This window comes from Rhinoderma darwinii, chromosome 1 (genome assembly GCF_050947455.1).
Source record: "Rhinoderma darwinii isolate aRhiDar2 chromosome 1, aRhiDar2.hap1, whole genome shotgun sequence".
Classification (NCBI taxonomy): Eukaryota; Metazoa; Chordata; class Amphibia; order Anura; family Rhinodermatidae; genus Rhinoderma; species Rhinoderma darwinii.
Window position 1 is genome coordinate 312271856 of NC_134687.1, and position 21324 is coordinate 312293179.

The 21324-nt window shown below is 41.6% G+C and overlaps 1 protein-coding gene across 1 annotated transcript in view; it reads left to right on the forward strand.

Annotated features, from left to right (window-relative positions):
- DGKQ (diacylglycerol kinase theta) overlaps positions 1-21324 on the forward strand; it is a 220117-nt gene that overhangs the window by 37270 nt on the left and 161523 nt on the right. The window contains exon 2 of the mRNA XM_075825529.1: positions 7763-7842. Within this exon, the coding sequence (XP_075681644.1) occupies positions 7763-7842 (80 nt within the window). The remainder of the gene's footprint in view (positions 1-7762; positions 7843-21324) is intronic.

A 21324-nucleotide genomic window follows, 5' to 3' on the forward strand; every position in this document is an offset into this window, starting at 1 on the left:
ATCTGTTGTGTGGACAAGCCCTTATGACTGCCATATTAGGCAGCCTATTGGGGTCCTGTCAATCAATAGAAATACTACTCATATTAATATGGGCATAGATTTAAATATATAATTATATTCATAAACTGTGGCTCGCACATATTACTGTGTATAAATAGGATGGGGCATTTCAACATCCTAAGGCAGTCAGAAAGATGACAGATACGCATGGTTTAATTCAAAATGATTTACTCAACGTAAAAATAACTTCTTAACACATCTTTGCTTGATCTGATGACTGATTCTCTCCCCATGAATCATGATAAATATATTGCCTGTGTCAGCCTGCTCTGCGTTAGTCAACGTAGTTTTTGTGTAATGCTAGCAGTAGAAGTAAAATGACGGTCTAGTACTTGATGACGAAATTGTATTTTTTTTTTTTTTTAAGCTGCTAAGGCTTGCAAATGAAGGTGTGTCTGATCACCGTCTCTGTGTAATCCTGTGATTGTTGGTTGTCAACACAAAATTCTCCTGTGAAATTGTGAAATGCCTCCCCCGCACACAATCCTTCCTTTTATAGTATGTTTTTCTTTACTTGGCAACATGGCTATTCCTTATTTAGACAGCTCCCCTCGATTTGTAAGGACTGTGATGCGGTCTAAGGTATGCGGTTTCACTGCAAATAGTGTGGTTATTAACAGCAGTTTGTTTTCTAATACCTGCGCGATTTCGCTGGTAAAACGAATGTTTAGCTACAAAATAGTGCGGCCATTTATGAGTTTAAACTGCATGCCGTTATGATTTTTCGATGCATTGCGGCCGCTCAGAAATTCGTTAGGGCTAGTCCACAAGTGGCGTAAATACTGCGTATTTTTCAGGAAAATTTGCAGCATAAGGCCTCATGCACACAAACGTATTTTTTTCCTCCCGTAAATACTGGCGTAAATACGGGTCCTTTGTCACACTTATTCGACCCGTATTTACGGACCCGTTTTTTCTGCACTAATCGGCAGCCCCTTTTCTCTATCAGTGCTGGAAAGAGAGAAGGGGCAGCCCTTTCGGGCAGAGTTTCCGCAGCGATTGAAAGTAAAAGAAGTTCATACGTACCGTTGTCTTGGTGACGCGTCCCTCTTTTGACATCCAGTCCGACCTCCCTGGATGACACGGCAGTCCATGTGACCGCTGCAGCCTGTAATTAGCTTGTGATTGGCTGCAGCGGTCACACGGGATGAAACGTCATCCTGGGAGGCCAGACTGGAGGAAGAAGGTAAGTTAACTTTTAATACTATTCACTCCAGTGGTAGTCACTGTCCAGGGTGCTGAAAGAGTTACTGCCGATCAGTTAACTCTTTCAGCACCCTGGACAGTGACTATCCCCTGACGTCGCCTAGCAACGCTCACGTAGCCACCCGTAATTACGGGAGCCCCATAGACTTCTATAGGCTTGCCCGTGCCGTTATTACGGCCTGAAATAGGACATGTTCCATATTTTTCAACGGCACGGACACCTTCCTGTAAGCATACGGGAAGGTACCCGTGGCCAATAGAAGTAGTTACGGCCGTTTTTACGTTTGTGTGCATGAGGCCTTATACAGTAGCAGAGGAGTGGATGAGATTTCGAGATATTTCATCCACACGCGTACTCTATATGCAGAGATTCTGGTAGTTTGTTGCGGGTTTTTGGGGATCTTAAACCCGCAACAAACAATCAAGTGTTTCCGCAGAATCGCAGCGAATACGCCGCAAATATCGCAACTTAAAAAAACAAACCATCAAAACCTTCTGACGTACTGCAGGCTGGCCTCTTGGGATGATGTTACATCCCATGCGATCGCCGCCCCAGCCAATAACAGACTGCATTCGTTTCCTGGCTGGTTAAATGCTGCAGTTTTCCGCAGCAGACATTCAGGGCGAGAAATTGCACCACAATTTGGTGCGGTTTCTCACCCGAAATTGCCTGCGGCCACCGGGGTGGACGCACCGTGTACCTTTTACGCAGCGTATCCGCGCCGTGTTAACTTAGCCTTATGTGGTTTCTACTACTGACCAACTGTTCTGTGGAATACATTTCTGTTCTGTCTGTGGTCTTATTTTGTATTTCTTGGTCTGTGGTTAAGCCATCAATAGATTCTATTTTTTTTACCGTGATTTGATCCGTTTTTCGATGCGGTTGTGCTAAAGTAAAAAAACAACCGCAGCGAAAAACGCACCAAATCGTGGTAAAAAACTATGCGTTTTTTCAATGCGGTCTTAACTGCACCTCAACCTGCAAAGTGTGAATGGACGCTTAGAGTCCATTCAGATGTTGAGATGCGGGAAAAATTGCAACCAGAACTGCATGTGGTTTTACAGCGACTTGGTGTGTTTCTTGATGTGGCTGCGGTAAAAAAAACGAATGCAGATTGAACTGCTCTTCCTCCACAACGTTTGAGTGGGCTCTTAGGCTAAGATTCTACAGGGCGTTTTTATCATGTCTTTACTACAGTTCTTTTCATGTTCTTCTTAATTGCTGTGAAAAACATATAGTAAGAACCTTAATGCGTTTTATCGCTAGTCACCCCGGTTTTGTGATGCAGTTGACTACACCGCGTTCCAAATTATTATGCAAATGTTATTTTTCACTAATTTTCCTAAATAGCCGATGCAAATGACAGTCAGTATAATCTTCAAGCCATCAACCGTTGGAGTATAATGCGTATTATTTTGAACAAATCTCCTAATGATAACAGCTTTTTTTTTTAGAAGTAAAAAACTCAAAATGCACTGTTTCAAATTATTATGCACAACAGAGATCAAAACATTTTAAAGTTTGTAAAGAGAACTAAAATGGTCATTTGTTGAATTTGCAGCATCAGGAGGTCATATTTACAGAAATCAAAAGCTCTTTCAATCAAAAAAAAACTTAACAGGCCAAGTTACATGTTAACATAGGACCCCTTCTTTGATATCACCGTCACAATTCTTGCATCCATTGAATTTGTGAGTATTTGGACAGTTTCTGCTTGAATATCTTTGCAGGATGTCAGAATACCCTCCCAGAGCTTCTGTTTTGACGTGAACTGCCTCCCACCCTCATAGATATTTTGCTTGAGGATGCTCCAAAGGTTCTCAATAGGGTTGAGGTCAGGGGAACATGGGGGCCACACCATGAGTTTCTCTCCTTTTATGCCCATAGCAGCCAATGACACAGAGGTATTCTTTGCAGCATGAGATGGTGCATTGTCATGCATTAAAATTATTTTGCTACGGAAGGCACGGTTCTTCTTTTTGTACCACGGAAGAAAGTGGTCAGTCATAAACTCTACGTACTTTGCAGAGGTCATTTTCGCACCGTCAGGGACCTTAAAGGGGCCTACCAGCTCTCTCCCCATGATTCCAGCCCAAAACATGACTCCGCCACCTCATTGCTGACGTCGCAGCCTTGTTGGGACATGGCCATTCACCAACCATCCACTACTCCATCCATCTGGACCATGCAGGGTTGCACGGCACTCATCAGTAAACAACACGGTTTGAAAATTAGTCTTCATGTATTTCTGAGCCCACTGCAACCGTTTCAGCTTGTGAGCATTGTTTAGGGGTGGCCGAATAATAGCTTTATGCACACTTGCAAACCTCTGGAGGATCCTACACCTTGAGGTTCGCGGGATTCCAGAGGCACCAGCGGCTTCAAATACCTGTTTGCTTCTTTGCAATGGCATTTTAGCAGCTGCTCTCCTAATCCTATTAATTTGTCTGGCAGAAACCGTCCTCATTATGCCTTTATCTGAACGAACCCGTCTGTGCTCTGAATCAGCCACAAATCTTTTCACAGTACAATGATCACGCTTAAGTTTTCTTGAAATATCCAATGTTTTCATACCTTGTCCAAGGTATTGCACTATTTCACTCTTTTCGGCAGCAGAGAGATCCTTTTTCTTTCCCATATTGCTTGAAACCTGTGGCCTGCTTAATAATGTGGAACGTCCTTCTTAAGTTGTTTTCCTTTGATTGGGCACAACTGGCAAACTAATTATCACAGGTGTCTGAGATTGATTACAATGATCCAAAGACTGGGTTCACACGACCTATTTTCAGGCGTAAAAGAGGCGTATTATGCCTCGATTTATGCCTGAAAATACGGCTCCAATACGTCGGCAAACATCTGCCCATTCATTTGAATGGGTATGCCGACGTACTGTGCAGACGACCTGTAATTTACGCGCCGTCGTTTGACAGCTGTCAAAAGACGACGCGTAAAATTACAGCCTCGTCAAAAGAAGTGCAGGACACTTCTTGGGACGTTTTTGGAGCCGTTTTCTCATAGACTATGGAAAACAGCTCCAAAAACGTCGCGAAAAACGTGAGTTGCTCAAAAAACTTCTGAAAATCAGGTGCTGTTTTCCCTTGAAAACAGCTCCGTATTTTCAGACTTTTTTGGCTCAGCGTGTGAACATACCCTAAGGCTGGGTTCACATGACCTATTTTCAGACGTAAACGAGGCGTATTATGTGCAGACGACCTGTTATTTACGCGTCGTCGTTTGACAGCTGTCAAACGACGACGCGTAAAAATACAGCCTCGTCAAAAGAAGTGCAGGACACTTCTTTGGACGTTTTTGGAGCTATTTTCTCATAGACTCCAATGAAAACAGCTCCAAAAACGGACGTAAAAAACGACGCGAAAAATGCGAGTTGGTCAAAAAACGTCTGAAAAGCAGGGTCTGTTTTCCCTTGAAAACAGCTCTGGATTTTCAGAAGTTTTTGGTCACTACGTGTGCACATACCCTAAGACACAATACCATCCATCCATGAGTTTAATTGAAAAACTAATAATTAAATGTTTATGACACTTAAATCCAATGTGCATAATTATTTGGAACACGGTGTATTAGGGTTGTCACGATACCAGAATTTGGACTTCGATACCGATACTTTGTGTAGTATTGCAATTTTCGATACCAAAACGATACTTTGCTAACAGTAATAAAATGATGAATTTTGAATGTGCCTCACATTAATAGTAAGTAACCCCATCATATTTCTCACTCATAATGGACAATATCGGGTTAATGTGCAAGGTACATGATGGAGTTAATTGCTATTAATGTGAGGCACATGGAGGTTAAAATCATTAATAAGTGAAAGAAAGCAGTTTTTATTTTATTTCTTGATAGCGTACACATCATAAATGATGCAAAAATGTTGTTGTTCAGGTTATTACGGCCAATACCGAATGTGTATATTTTATGTATTGAGACTTCTTTTAATGTTTGTTGTAAAAAATGTGTATTTTTTTTATTTTACATTACTTCATGTTTTTGCTTTTTTATTTTTAAACTTTAATGTCCTGACTTATTTCTATATACTGATCGTACACAGGTAGCTGTTAGGACATACCTAAGTATGCCCTAACAACAGGAAATATGGTCAGACAACCCTGGGCTCCTTCAATGGACCCTGGGCTGTCTGCCCATATATGGTATGTCCCTCAATCGCGTCACAGGTGTTCCCTTTGATTCATCCAAGGGGCATCCCCCTTCTCATTTTCCCCTTGAATGCTGCGGTCAGCTGTGATCACAGCATTCAGGCTAACAGAGGCGGAGATGAGAGGTTTCTCTCATCTTCGACGTCAGAGCGGAGCTGCGGCTGTGTAATACAGCCATTGCTCTGCTCCTGACAAGTGCGCACGCGGCCAGCATGAGGTGATGTGGCTGGCGCTATACTAATGAGCGCAGGCACTGAAGACAGAACATGGGGATGTTAAGCAGTGCACCCGCTGTTTTCTGTCTTCAGTGCTGCCGCTCATTAGTGCAGCGCTGTTCGCATCAAATCATGCTGACCGCGTGCGCACTTGTCAGGACTCCGTTGTGGGGCAATGACTGTATCACACAGCCGCAGCCCCGCTCTCATACATTCATGTATTACAATGCTAAGCTGTGTGGCGGCACAGCTTAGTATAGAAATACACGAAATAACTGTATTGAACAGTTGGAGGGTGCACGGCACCCTGTATAGAACAGTATCTAAGTTTCGATGCATCGTGTACGTGTGTGTATGTATATGTATTTATTCACACTGTTGCAGCTCTGTAACAATTAGTTGTCTCCTATCTGTCAGCCTGGATCGCTGTGAGGGGAGAGCGAATGGGGCTATGAGGCTATATTAACACAATGGGAAAAAAGGCAGTTAACGGATCAACTGTCTGTTTTTCATGGCTGTTTTGCATCAGTGTGTCTAAGACTTTTTATCTATTTCCCGGCCGTCTTTCCATTTTTAACCGCCGTTTTCCATGGCCGTCAAGTTTTTTTTGTTGTTTTTTTTGTCCCAAGCCCTTGAAAACACCACAGTGCCCATGTAAGTAGTGGCGCAATACCCCTGTAGATAGTGCCAGTATTCACTGTAGATAGTGCCCACATAGTGCCATGGTTCCCACTGTATAGTGTCACACACAGTGCTCATGTAGATGGCACCACACCCACTCTGTAGATAGCACCACCTAAGCTCGGAGCGGTATCCCCGGTCAGCGTGTTGCCAACCTCTGGCCAGGTAATCCGCGGCTTGAGGGAGCCCCTGACGTCCCTGTTCATATATGGACAGTGACGCCAGGGGCTCCCTCTAGGATCGGAATCCCCGGCCAGAGCGCTCTGTCTGGGGATTCCACTCCTAGAGGGAGCTTAGGTGGCGCTTTCTATGGGGCAGGGGTAGTGGGGGTTGTGTGTGGCACTGCAAAAGAAGCAGCACTGCTTCATTGATAGCATTAAATCCCGTTCCAGGCTGCTAATGTTTGTATTCGTGACAACTGTACGGGGCATGGGCAGTTGGAACGTGTATGGCTGTTGTGAAGGAGTTAATATCTCAAAAAAATGCATGGTAAAAACCGCATGCGTTTTAAGGTGAACCACCGCCGTTTGCGATGCTCTTTTTGGCCATCTGTTTATTACAGGTGAAGCACAGTGCTTCCACTCTAATAACTGTCAGGGCAAAAACCATTTAAAAACCGTGACGATTTGCAGTAAAACGCATGCGTTTCTTTTTGTTTTTTTAAACCATGTGTTTGTTTTTTTTACTGCAATTAAGCTTAACAAAATCGCTAAAATACTGAAGTAAAAATGCAAACAAAACGCCCTGTGGAATACCAGCCTTAACGTTTTCGTCGTAACGTTTTGTGTGGATTTTTGGTTAGTACAAAACATTTTTAATGTGTTGGCAAGATTTAAAGTTTGTCGATTTATTGGCACATGAAGGGGGAGAGGGACCTTTTTAGAAGTAATGCTTCTGATTTGTTGAAGTTTAAAGTGAATCTTGATTGAGGACCATGTGGGTTAATACGTGTCAAAATTGGGGACAGTGTCTGGGGGTTAGAAAGCAATAAAAGGACATAGTTGGCAAAAGTCGAGAGCTGTATTTCTATGCTACCAATCTTGATGCCTCGCATATGTGTAACAAAATGTTATGCTTTGATGCAAAATTGCATGCAGTCACCCATGAGTGTAAAGTGCTGGTGGCACTTTCAGAAAATATATGGGTAGAGGGGTATAATATTATTTTTATATTTTATCGTCAGGGTTTTATCTGTATACGTTAAAAATGGGAAAATTGGTCACGGCAGCAATGGGGTCTAAAACAAATTGCAGTTCGGCGAGAATTATTTACATAAGTGTCAATGGAAAAATGTGTGATTTATATATATATATATATATGTATTGTTGATGTAAATTATTTAAATGTATGTATTGTCCATGTATTTTATTTGTTTCTTATATTCTTTTTCATTCTTTTTATTTGTACTTTTTTTTTTACAGTTTGCAATTTTATGTCTCATGAAAAGTGCCTAAAGCATGTGAAGACCCTTTGCAGTTGTATGGCTTCAAGTCTAGTAAGAGTAAGTATTAACAAAAAAAAAGACAAATGTTAAAATTATGATTCTGTAAAAAAAATTATACTGGATAATATACATAGATAATTTACAAAGGATTGGACTAACACCTGCAGTAGTCCCCCAGACACTATATTTGTTTGTTCGCTCTCTCTTTCTCTCTATCTTGTGTAGTCCCCTAGTGGGACTAGTAAAAAAGTAAAAAAAAAGTTTCATAAAAAGTAAAAAAATAAATAAATTAAAAACCCACTTTTTATCCCCTTAGAAACTGCTTTATTATTAAAAAATAAAGTAAAAAGGTTACACATATTTGATATCGCCGCGTCCGTAATGACCCCAACTATAAAATTATCATAATCATCATTTATCCCGCACTCTGAACGCCGTAAAAAATAAAATAAAAAACAATGCAAAAATTGCTGTTTTCTTTGGATCCTACCTTAAAATTCTTTTATAAAAAGTGATCAAAAAGTCGTATCTACTCCAAAATGGTGCCAATAAAAACTACAAGTCGTCCCACAAAAAAAAAAAAAAAAAGCCCTCATACAACTGCATCAGCGGAACAATAAAAAAGTTATGGCTCTTCAAATATGGAGACACAAAAACAAATCATTTTGAAAAAAAGTGTTTTTATTGTGTAAAAGTAGTAAAACATAAAAAATCTATATAAAAGTATTATTGTTGCAAACGCAACAACCCGCTGAATAAAGTTATTGTGTTATTTCTACCACACGGTAAACGGCGTAAGTTTAGGACGCAAAAAAGTGTGGCGAAATTGCAGTTTTTTTTTATTGCCCCCACCCCCCCAAAAAAAAAAGTTAACGTATTTTTCGGACTTTTAGACGCAGTTTTTAGCAAGAATAAATCTTATTAAATCTCAGTCTTATAGTCCGCAGTCAAGGGACACGGCATCGCCCCATAACCACTTCATTACTTAACCCCTTCCCGAACCATGACGTGCCGGCACATCATGGAGCAGGGGGGGGGATAATGTATGGAGCGGCCTCACGCGCTGAGCCCGCTCCATACACCGCAGGTGTTCGCTTCTGACATGCTGCTCTAACGGCCAAGAAAAGCAATTTCGCTGTTCCTGCCAGTTTAAAGGGGTTGTGCCATAAAACACATGTATCCCCTATCTACAGGATAGGAGATACATGTGTGATCGATAAGGAGAACGGGGACCGAAAGTTACCAAGAGCGCTGCATGAGAAGCTGTGACTTCCGCGTTCTGTGTCCGGCAGCTTCATAGAGATCAATGGGATTCTTCTGCGCATGCGAGAGCTATATCGCTATCTGCAGTGTAAATGAATGGAGAGAAGTGTATGAGGCTGATTGGTCACTGATTGGTCAGCGTCATACACTTCTCTCCACAACGCCCACTTGGTCAAAAAGTAAAACACACCCAGTTGTCCATTGAGAAACTCATTAGCATAAAGCTAAAATAGGTCATAACTCCGTCAAAAATGATCGTTTTTCTAAATAAAAACCACTGCTGTAATCTACTTTACAGCGCCGATCACATCATGTACAATATAGGGCACCTATAATGTGGTGACCGAGCCTATTTAAACCCCCTTTTCATTTACCATGGTGTACGCCGCACAGCTTATATCTCCCTATATCTTCAAAAAAGACCCCTAGATGTCACATCCCGCTCCTTCCCCTTTTGAACCCTGCCATGGCCCAATGCAGCAGATAACAGCCACATATAAATTTTAACATTTATGAGCTGTCTCTGGTGGCACAAGCTGGGCACAACATATTATATTACATTACTGAAATGGTATAAATATGGAAAAAATTGCAATTTTCACTCTGCACCATCCACTGAGCATTAACTTTAAGACCAGAACTGTGTGGTCAAAATGCTCACTACACCCCTAAGTGAATCCCAAAATGTAGTCACTTCTCAGGGGTTTCTAATATTACTACACCTCTGAGCCTCTGTAATCATTACACAATGCGTCAAATATCATATAAAATGTTGCATGCCGCGCTTTCCCTTCTGAACCTTGCGCCTATACAGCAGATAACTGCTACATATGCTGTACCCGGGAGAACCTGCATAACAATTAATAGGGTGTGTGCTCCGGTGGCACAAGCTGGTTGGAACATATTGGGCAATGATATTGCATATCTGTGAATAAAATTGCAAGTTTTACTGTGCACCATCCACTGCGCATTAAAATCGGAGAAACACAGTGTGGTAAAAATGCTTACTACACTCGTAGATGAATGGCTGAAGGCATTTCCAAACGGTGGTCCCTCCCTTCTGAGCCCTGCTGTGTGCCCAGACAGGATATTATGGCCACACAAGGGGTTATGTCATACCCGGGAGCATCTGCATAACCGTTTATTAGGTGCGAGGCTCTGGTGGTACAAGCTGTGGGCACAATATTTTAGGCACTGAGATGACATAAATGAGGAAGATTTGCAACTTTCACTCTGCAACATCCACTATGCATTAAAATTGGAGAAACACTGTGGGTTTAAAATTCTCACTACATCCTAGATGAATTCCTTAAAGGGTATAGTTTCCTAAATGCAGTGATCTTTTTGGATTATCCACTGCAATGGCACTTCAGGGACTTTGCAAATGTGACATGGCAAAAAACTATTCCAGCAAAATCTCTGCTCCAAACGTACGCGGAAGAAATTGCGTAACAAATGTTGGGGTGCGTTTTCTCCTATAGTCCTTTTCAAAAATAAAAATTTGAGCTTAAAGTACATAATATTGAAAAAAAAAATATATAATTTTAGATTTTTACAGGTTCTAATAAAGTCGCTGAAACACCAGTGGGGTCAAATGCCCACTACACCCCTAGATAAATTCCTTGAGGGCTGTAGTTTCAAACTTATAGTGGTGCCCGGAAAACATTCTTCTAATAAGGCACTAAAATCCACAAGGTGCTCCTTCATTTCTGAGGCCTGTGTTTGAGTCCAGTAGCACACTAGGGTCACATATAAGATATTTCTGCAGAACCTGGGTAATATACAGTATATGGAGTTTTGTGTCTTGGTTACACAAACAAATGGATTCAAATTGAATATTTGTAGAAAAGAGAATAAGGAATTTGTAAATTTTACTTACACTTTACGTTTAATTGCTGTGAAACACTTATAGGGTTAACAAACTTCCTAAATGTGGTTTTGAATACGTTCAAAGGGTGCAGTTTTTTAAATGAGTTGATTTAGGGGGGGTTCTAATATATAGGCCACTCAAAGCCTCTTCAGAACTTAAATGGTACCTAAAAAAATTGTTTTTCTAATTTTAGTAAAGTTACTCCTAAAAGAATAAAACGAAATAAAAAAAATAAAAAAAAATATTACCACAAAAAAAAACCATTTGTTAAAGCTAATTTATTTCAAAATGTGTGTGGTATTATCCATTTTAGAAGCAGAGGATTTAAAATGTAGGGAAATACAAATAATATGTTACATTTAATTATTTCTTTTTTTGAATCACTTACCGCTTATCAATTTACCACTAACATAAAGTACAATGTGTCACGAGAAAACAAACTCTGAATGGTTACGTAAAAGCATTCCCGAGTTAGACCTAGTTCTCGCTAAGTTTTTTTGCAGGCAGAAAATTCGGCCTGGCAAAATCAGCTCCGTTTTTTTTTAAAGTGATTTTTGCACTACCTTTCTTCAACAGGCAAAGGAAAAAACTGCGAGCGTTGATCCGAAAAAACATCTCAAACGCCCCGGCCGTTCGTGTTTTTTCGTCTCCCATTGATTTCAATGGGGTTTTTGATGCGGAAAACGCCTCATGATAGGTCATGACGCTTTTTGTTTTCCACTATCGTTTTTTTTTTCCGCCCGCAGGAAAAGATCACCTCCCGTTGAAATCAATGGAAGGCTTTTTTGGCGCGGTTTCCGGGTCAAACGCGCCAAAAAAATAGGGCCTTAAAAACGCATGAAGTGACCCTTCAGATTTGAAAAATGGGGTTCCGTCCTGAAGTCCAAAACAGGTCGTGTCCTTAAGTGGTTATATTCACTTGTACTATTGATTTATGCAGTTAGTGACCTTTAAAATTAAAGAGGCTCTGTCACCAGATTTTGCAACCCCTATCTGCTATTGCAGCAGATAGGCGCTGCAATGTAGATTACAGTAACATTTTTATTTTTAAAAAACGAGCATTTTTGGCCAAGTTATGACCATTTTTGTAATTATGCAAATGAGGCTTGCAAAAGTCCAAGTGGGTGTGTTTAAAAGTAAAAGTCCAAGTGGGCGTGTATAAGGTGCGTACATCGGGGCGTTTTTAATACTTTTACTAGCTGGGCGCTCTGATGAGAAGTAACATCCTCTTCTCTTCAGAACGCCCAGCTTCTGACAGTGCAGATCTGTGACGTCACTCACAGGTCTTGCATCGTGACGGCCACATCGGCACCAGAGGCTACAGTTGATTCTGCAGCAGCATCAGCGTTTGCAGGTAAGTCGATCTTACCTGCAAACGCTGATGCTGCTGCAGAATCAACTGTAGCCTCTGGTGCCGATGTGGCCGTCACGATGCAGGACCTGTGAGTGACGTCACAGATCTGCACTGTCAGAAGCTGGGCGTTCTGAAGAGAAGAGGATGTTACTTCTCTTCACAGCGCCCAGCTAGTAAAAGTATTAAAAACGCCCCGATGTACGCACCTTATACACCCCCACTTGGACTTTTACTTTTAAACACACCCACTTGGATTTTTGCAAGCCTCATTTGCATAACTACAAAAATGGTCATAACTTGGCCAAAAATGCTCGTTTTTTAAAAATAAAAACGTTACTGTAATCTACATTGCAGCGCCTATCTGCTGCAAAAGCAGATAGGGGTTGCAAAATCTGGTGACAGAGCCTCTTTAAGCCCCACTTTTTGATTTAAAGGGAAGGTGTCATTAAATTAAAAAATTTTTTTATGATATTGCTTTTAGTATGATTAAAAAATAAAATGTATTTATTTGTGTTCGTGTGTTCTACTTTTTACTTTTTCTTTTTACTTCTCTGAGGGCTGCCGTTTTTTTTTCATCTCTGTATGTGTCGACTAACGACACATACAGAGATGGAATACGGCATATACATCCCCATAGAGAATGCGAACAAGAGCTGTTCCATTCACTGCAGCGTACGCCGTCTGTGTGGGAACAGCGCATTCTCGTTAGCAGAGCGAAATCCGGCGCCATTTTCATGTGGACCGGAAGCTGCTGCCGGATAGTCAGATGACTACTTCCGGCCGCAGCTTCCCGCCATATGTTCAAGTAAGCGCAGACTGAAGGAATAGGAACGGAGGCGGCGGCGGCAGGAGCAGGTAATTTATGTTCATTTATGTTCGTGTTATACTGTCTGATTAGCACTGTATCTAATCCTCCTACACTGTGCATTCGCTCAGAAAATGGCAGCACACAGTGTAGGAGGTTTGAAGATTCAACCCCCTCCTTTCTCCTGGCACTAGCCAGAATAAGGGAGGGGGGATTGTGTGAGGACACTAGAGCGAGTGTGTCTACCCCAAATTTGCAGCATAAAGCAATGAGGTTGCTTTACCACATTGACCATGCTGCAATTTTGGGAACTGCTCCATCTAGTGACCAGCACATGGAAATATTATAAATTAGAATCTAATTTATAATATTTCCTGACTTGTGAAAAAATGTGTAATCACTAAAATAATGTTTAACTAAGAAAAAAAAAAAAAAAAAAAAAATGTTCTAGCGACACATTCCCTTTAAATTGCCATGAGGTATTGTATGTAAATTAGGTAAAACTAAAATAACTACTTGCCTCAAGTGATGTCTTCTTGATCAAAAGCCCCTGGCAGATGTCATTGGTTCACTGTTTTTGTTTTTTGTCTTTTCAAAGGCTGCTCAAGCATTGGTAGCTCCAAGCACTTGCATAGAAGGTTAACCTGATCCTAAACTGTTGTGGCACATCAGGCAACTTCCCAAGTGCAACATAAAGTGACGCTGTAGGGAAGACTCTTTTTATTTGTCCTGGGCTGTAGTCCACACAGGGACCTGGGCGATGACCTTTTTTATTTTTTCTAATTCATGTGGAATTAAACATTTCACCAAAGAACAATGAGTCCCCTCTGGTTACAATGCTGATATTCTTCTATAACTCCTATTCCACAACTCTGACCCACTGTTTGTGAAGTCGATGAGGTAGTTAGGATGGTATTGGACTTTGTGTGCTCTACATGGCGAGATATTTGTGTGTCTTGCATACTCCGGTAGTCCTGTCCAATGTAAAAGAAAGTTCTCCTTCGATGCTAAGGTTTGTGGTTTGTGTTTTGTGTTTTTTGTTTATGCAAGATGCATTTTTATTTACGTAAATAGATTAACTTTTTGATGATGAAATAATATCTTGTGACAAATAATTTAGTCCACAATACTATATATATATATATATGTGTGTAAACAGGGCAGCAATCAGCAGATGAACGATCAAATGCTCGATCATCTGCTGGTCGTATCATTTTCAGAAGTAAAATCTTATCGTTGTCGGCAGCACATCTCCCTGAGAAGCGCTGCCGACATGATGATGATGTATGTGGGCGAGCAATCTGAGTAACGACCACTAGTGTGGGAGGAGCAAACTAGCACCGATCAACGATGTCTCGTTGATCGTCGCGCTCGCTGCACCAGCCGATTATTGGCCAGTGTAAAAGGGCCTTTACTTTAATGGTGCATGGAGCCGTGGAAATATCTAAGCTAACAGCTGACAGGGCGCTGTGTTTGGTGTTTGTTTTTCAAGACTGTCTGAAATGGTCCTGCTAAACGTATGCGTATACAACTGTATGACTATACAGTTGTATACGTCTGCAATTGACAAAAAAAAACCTCCAATATAATGTTTATTTTTAAAGTTGTATTGAGAAGTTAACTGCTTTTAAATTCTGCATGAAAAATCTCTGCCGTAATTCCGTTGAAAAACGCGGACTTTCCGCTGCGGCAAAAATGCACCATTTGCTGCATTTTTTGGCGGCAGAAAATGGTGCGTATAATGGAAGGAGATGTGCACACGAGAACTGTCTTTTACGTCTGAAAAGACAGACTGTTTCCAGGAGAAAACAGCTGCGTCGTTTCAGTCGTAAAAGCTCCTCCTCGCATTATGCGAGGCGTCTTTGACGCCCGTAATCTTGAGCTGCTCTTCATTGACTTCAATGAAGAATGGCTCAAATTACGTTGCAAAGAAGTGTCCTGCACTTCTTTGCCGAGGCAGTCATTACAGCTGTCAAACGACGACGCGTAAATGACAGGTCGTCGGCGCAGTACGTGGGCAAACCCATTCAAATGAATGGGCAGATGTTTGCCGACGTATTGGAGCCGTATTTTCAGGCGTAAATCAAGGCATAATACGCCTCGTTTACGTCTGAAAATAGGTCGTGTGAACCCAGCCTTAACATGCCTCAGGCAATCTATTAGGCCATGCCTGTCGGTTTACACTGACGAGCAATAATTCTTTGGTATACTAAGTATACCAAAGCGTTCTATAAGCGATCAGCAGATCGCATGGTGATGTCCCCTAGTGGGATAAAAAAAAATAAAAAGTTAAACTTTTAAATAGTTTAAAAAAAAAAAAAAAGTTTACGGTAAAAATAAAATAAAACCACTTTTTTCCCCAAAAGTTTTATTTAGTAAAAGTGTAAGAAAAAAAAAAAATAACACTTACACATATATTGTATCTTGGTAAGCCACGATGCCAATTCTTTACTAAAATAAAGTTAATAAAAGTTAATCAATATATTATATGCATCCAAAAATGGTGCAATTGAAAAATACAATTCACCCTTATACAGCTATGTTGACTGGATAAAAAAAAAGTTACGACTTTTAGAATGCAACAGTGAAAAAAAAAAATAATCCTTGGTCATTAACGTGCAAAATGGCCTGGTCATTAACCATTAACCCCTTCAGGACACAGCCTGTTTTGGCCTTCAGGACACAGCCGATTTTTTTCAAATCGGACATGTGGTAATAACATTGGAATGCTTTTACCTATCCAAGCGATTCTGAGATTGTTTTCTCGTGACATGTACTTTGTTAGTGAAAAAAATTTGGTCGATTAATTTCGGTATTTATTTCTGAAAAACACAAGTTAAGAAAAAATGTGCAAAAATTAGCATTTTTCTAAATGTAAACTTATCTGCTTGTAAAACAGATAGTAATACTACGCAAAATAGGTACTAGTTAACATTTCCCATATGTCTACTTTATGTCTGCATCGTTTTTTGAACGTTTTTATTTTTCTAGGACGTTACAAGACTTAGAACTTTAGCAGCAATTTCTCACATTTGAAAGAAAATTTCAAAAGGCCATTTTTTCAGGTACCAGTTCAGTACTGAAGTGGCTTTGAGGGTCTTATACATTAGAAAATCCCCAGAAGTCACCCTATTTTGAAAACTGGACCCCTTAAGGTATTCGAATCAGCATTGACAAAGTGTTTTAACCCTTTAAGCGTTTCACAGGAATTAAAGCAAAGTAGAGGAGAAATTGACAAATTTTATTTTTTGGACGAAATTCATTTCTAATACATTCTTTTTTGTAACACAGAAGGTTTTACCCGAGAAATGCAACTGCAATATAGTTTTTAGAAATATCCCACATGTGGCTCTAGTGTGCTAATGGACTGAAACACCGGCCTCAGAAGCAAAGGAGCACCTAGAAGATTTTGGGCCTCCTTTTTTTTTTTAGAATATATTTTAGGCACCTAGTCAAGTTTTGAAGAGGTCTTGTGGTGCCAAAACAGTGGAAACACCCCAAAAGTGACCCCATTTTGGAAACTACACCTATCAAGGAATTTATCTAGGGGTATACTTAGCATTTTGACCACACAAGTTTTTCGCTAAATATATTGGAATTAGTCTGTAAAAATGAAAATCTACGGTTTTTCTGAAAAAAACATAGAAAATTGTAATCTTTACAAGGAATAATGAAGATAATTCCCCCCAACATTTGTAAAGCAATGTATCCCGATTACAGCAATACCCCATATGTGGTAATAATCTGCTGATTGGACCCACAGCAGGGCTCAGAAGGGAAGTGGCACCATTTGGATTTTGAAGCACGGATTTTGCTGGATTGGTTTTCGGTGCCATGTCGTGTTTGCCACGCCCTGGACGGATCAAAACAGAGGAAACCCCCAAAAGTGACTCAATTTTGGAAACACCCCTTAAGGAATTTTTCTAGGGGTATAGTGAGCATTTAGACCCCACGGGTCTTTTGCAGAAATTATTATAATTAGGCCGCAAAAATTAATATCACAATTTTATTTGCGGGCTGATATAGGAAAAAAATCTGATTCCACTTTTTGGGGTTTTCGTTTTTACAGCTTTCGCCGTGATATATTTTTTTTTATATTTTACTACTTTTACAAAGAAAAATCTAATTGTTAAAATAAAAATGTTTTGTTTCACCACATTCCGAGAGCCGTAACTGTTTTATTTTTCGGTTGATTGAGCGGTGGGAGGTCTTATTTTTTGCGGGACGAGCTGTAGTTTTTATTGGTACAATTTTTTGGTACATAAAAAGTGATCCAAAAGTTGTATTTAATTTTTTTTTTTTGAGAGCTAAAGTGACTATTTTCGAGTACATGCGACTTTTTGATCACTTTTTATTCTATATTTTGGGAGGGGTGGTGACCAAAAAAATAGCGATTCTGGTGTAGTCTTTTTTTTTTTTTTTTTTTTTGGGGTGTTCATCGTGCGGGAAAAATAACATTATAGTTTTATAGTTGGGGTCGTTACAAACGCGGTGATAGCAGATATGTGTACTTCTTTTTTTTTTTTTTTAATGTGTTCATTTTTTTCCTATAATGAAAGTGATATTCTAGGAAAAAAAAACATTTTTTGTTAATATAACTTTAACTTTTATTTTTACACTTTTTAAAAACATTTTTATTACCTTTTTATTTTTACTTTTTTTACTTGTCCCACTAGGGGGCATTTAGACTTGCAGCTTTGATCGCTGCTAGAGTACATTACACTACCTACGTAGTGTAATGCATTCCAACTATCATTGTGACGTGACAGTCACACCGACAGGAAGCCTCGGAGGACCGGCCGGAGGCTGCTCCTCCGAGGCTTCCATACATGGCAACCCGGAGGTCGTTGTCTGGCCTCCGATTGCCACGACAAGCATCGGCAGCCCCCACAATCCATTCGTGGGGGCTGCCGATGTGCTTCAAACTCCTTAAATGCGGCAAACGCAATCTGTCGCCCCATTTATGTGGTTAATTGCCGAAATCAGCCGCGATGGTCCGCTGACAGGCAATACTGGAGTGTCAGCTGTCGGGGACAGCTGACCTCCCGGTTCCTGGACACTGTCCATTAAGACAGTGTGCGCCGGGAACTACTCCGCAACTGTACGTCCTGGTGTGGGAAGCAAACCCTCTGCAGGACGTACAGTTGCGGCGCAACGCGTGAAGAAGTTAAGGGGTTTTCCTATAATCAATTTTTATCACCTTTCCACAGGGATAGGTGATAAATATCTGATCGATGAAGGTCCGACTGCTGTGGCTGTCGTTCGGTTATCTCAGGCGACCCCATAGAAAATGAATAGAGTGGAGGCCGAGCATGCACAGTACCGCTCCATTTATATGGGGTGCACAGGTACGGTCCGTTAAGCCCATTCTCTGGATCGGTGTGGGACCAAGCGGTCGGACCCCCACCAATCAGATATTTATTTCCTATCCTGTGGATAGGTGATAAATAGTAACGTGTATGATTCAGCCCAGACTGTTGTTACTTCCTGTTCTAGCGTAGACCTAAATAAGCAGTCGGTTTGGTGTCACTATTTATCACCATTTCCCTCTCTCTGTTCTGGGTTATTGTTCTAGAAAACAGGGTTTATTCAAGAATATTTTAACCCTTGTTCTGGTTGTCATTGCCTGTATTTTTAATATATTTCAAGGTTTCATCACATTTGGTGTGCATTTCAGACAGGAATAGGAAATTTACTAAATTGTACATGTTACTATTCTCTTCCTGCAGCGTCGACTACACTTTGAATACAGTTAAATAAATTAAAAGAAATGGGGTCTGCCGACACATGCCAGCCAGACGTATGCAAAAAAGACATTTTGTCATAACACCCTATGGATACAATTTGTTTATATGCCGGACTAATTTTCTGGTACATATGCCAAATGTACACGCTAACCTTTCATGCTATAATTTTACTGTATAACGTGGCACGACTGCTGATGAGAAACTTTTCCACAAGAAGCCGGATGTGCGCCGCAACTATAAGGGTCAGTTCACACACTGTGTAAACACTGTGGATTTTCTGCAACTGAACTCAACGCGACAAAATCTGTAGCATAATACAGAAGCAGCAAAGTGGATAAGATGGAACAAATCTCATCCGCACGCTGCGTAAATACGGAGCAGAAAAACGCACTCAAATCGACATTCGGTGCAGACGTTTTTTCCGCAGCATGTCCACTTTATTTGCGTAAACGTTACTTATTTGTTTCGAGTTTTCCCCATTGAATTCAATGGGGAGGTAAAACCCACAACAAATAGCAGATGTGTTTTTTTGCGGTGGAATCGCAGCGATTCTGCCGCAAAAGACGCAACTCGCAAAAAAAAATAATCTTATGTTTACCCAGAAGCCTGTGTGTTCTCCAGACAGGTCTCCTGGGATGACGTTTCAACCCATGTGACCGCTGCCGCCAATCACAGGCTGTAGCGGTGGTAAGATGGGATTTAACGTCATCCTAGGAGGCTGGCTTGTATGACATCAGATGGCTAGCCTCCTGGGATGACCTTTCATCCCATGTGACCGCTGCGGCAGCCAATCACAGGCTGCAGCGATCTCCTGGGAGAAAACGTCATCCCAGGAGGCCGGCCTGCTAGCAGGCCAGCTAAATGCTGCAGTTTTCCGCAGCGGACATTCCAGGCGAAATACTGCACCACAGTTTAGTGCGGCTTTTCGGTCAGAATTCCCTGTGGCCTCCGGGGCAGATACGCTGTGTAACTTTACACAGCGTATCCGCCTCGTGTGTACTCAGCCTAAAGTGGACCTTTCTCCGAACGACAGCATATTCCTGACTGAGAGACAACGGATATTAGTGTCCCTTTCACTATTTTATTCTTGCCTGAGAGGGGGCAGCAAGAATATATGACAGATTTACTTTAAAGGGGTATTAGGGTGCCTGTACGTACTTCGGCAAAAGAAATGCGAATGTAACGTGTGTGAATACGACCTTATGAAAATGTATGCAATTCTGAAATGATTGGTTTGTTGTAGTTGAATTGAAACCATTGTTTTATTTCCTGAAAATCTGTCCTGGCCATGTGATAATCACACAGGTGCACGGCTCGTTACAGTACAGTTTTCAGTGCTCTACATTCCAATGAGCCATGCACCTATGTGGTTATCACATGACCAGGACACATTAGATAGCCCTTTTAAGTAATTGCTCTTCAGGCATCTCACTAATGTGCATCAAAGCTGCTGTTTTGAGTATATGTGCTCAGTGACCTTCCTTACTTCCACATCAATAATTCTAAGCTGCAATTTTCAGTGAGGAGAAAATCAACTAGAACTGTACATTGCTACTGGGAGAGTGTGTGATTGTGTACAGCTCAATAAAGCTAAGGCTACACACAGAATTTTCTAGTAACCCTTAATAATCCAAACCTCAACCAGCAATTTGCAAGAGATTTCCAAGCAAATTTCATGTTATTTTGTGCAGGAAAAGAGTAGCTATTTAAATGGCTCAGAAATCTCCTATAGCGATTAGGGATGCATGATGCATCGAAATTTCAACACCATTTAGATGCTGTGCGCTGGGAAACTGTTCGATACCGTCAATTTATGTATTTCGATACTAAGCTGTGCGTCCGCACAGCTTATTGAAATACATGAGAACATGGCGTGTGCACTGTACAGTGCCCGCGATGTTCTCTTTCTTAAGTGACCGCCCCGCTCGTCGTTGGTCCTGGGCGCGTCACAGTAGGAAGGAGGAACACTCCTCCCTCCTTTCACACAGGCCCCCCCCCCGTAGATAGTGCCACACAGGCCCCCCCGTAGATGGCGCCACACAGACCCCCACGTAGATAGCGCCACACAGACCCCCCCCCCACGTAGATAGCGCCACACAGACCCCCCCCCCCTGTAGGTAGCGCCACACAGACCCCCCCCCCCCCTGTAGGTAGCGCCACACAGACCCCCCCGTAGGTAGCGCCACACAGACACCCCCCCCCCGTAGGTAGCGCCATACAGACCCCCCCCCCCCGTTGATAGCGCCACACAGACCCCCCCCCGTAGATAGCGCCACACAGACCCCCCCGTAGGTAGCGCCAGACAGACCCCCCCCCCCCCGTAGGTAGTGCCACACAGACCCCCCCCCCCTGTAGGTAGCGCCACACAGGCCCCTCAGAAAAAAGATTGTTTTTACCTTGCCCCGTTCCCCCGCGAAGGACGGAGCGCTACACTGCCTCTCTTGTGGGGTGCATACGCAGAATGGCGGGATGTAGGCTGCAGGCCTAACGTGGCCTGCAG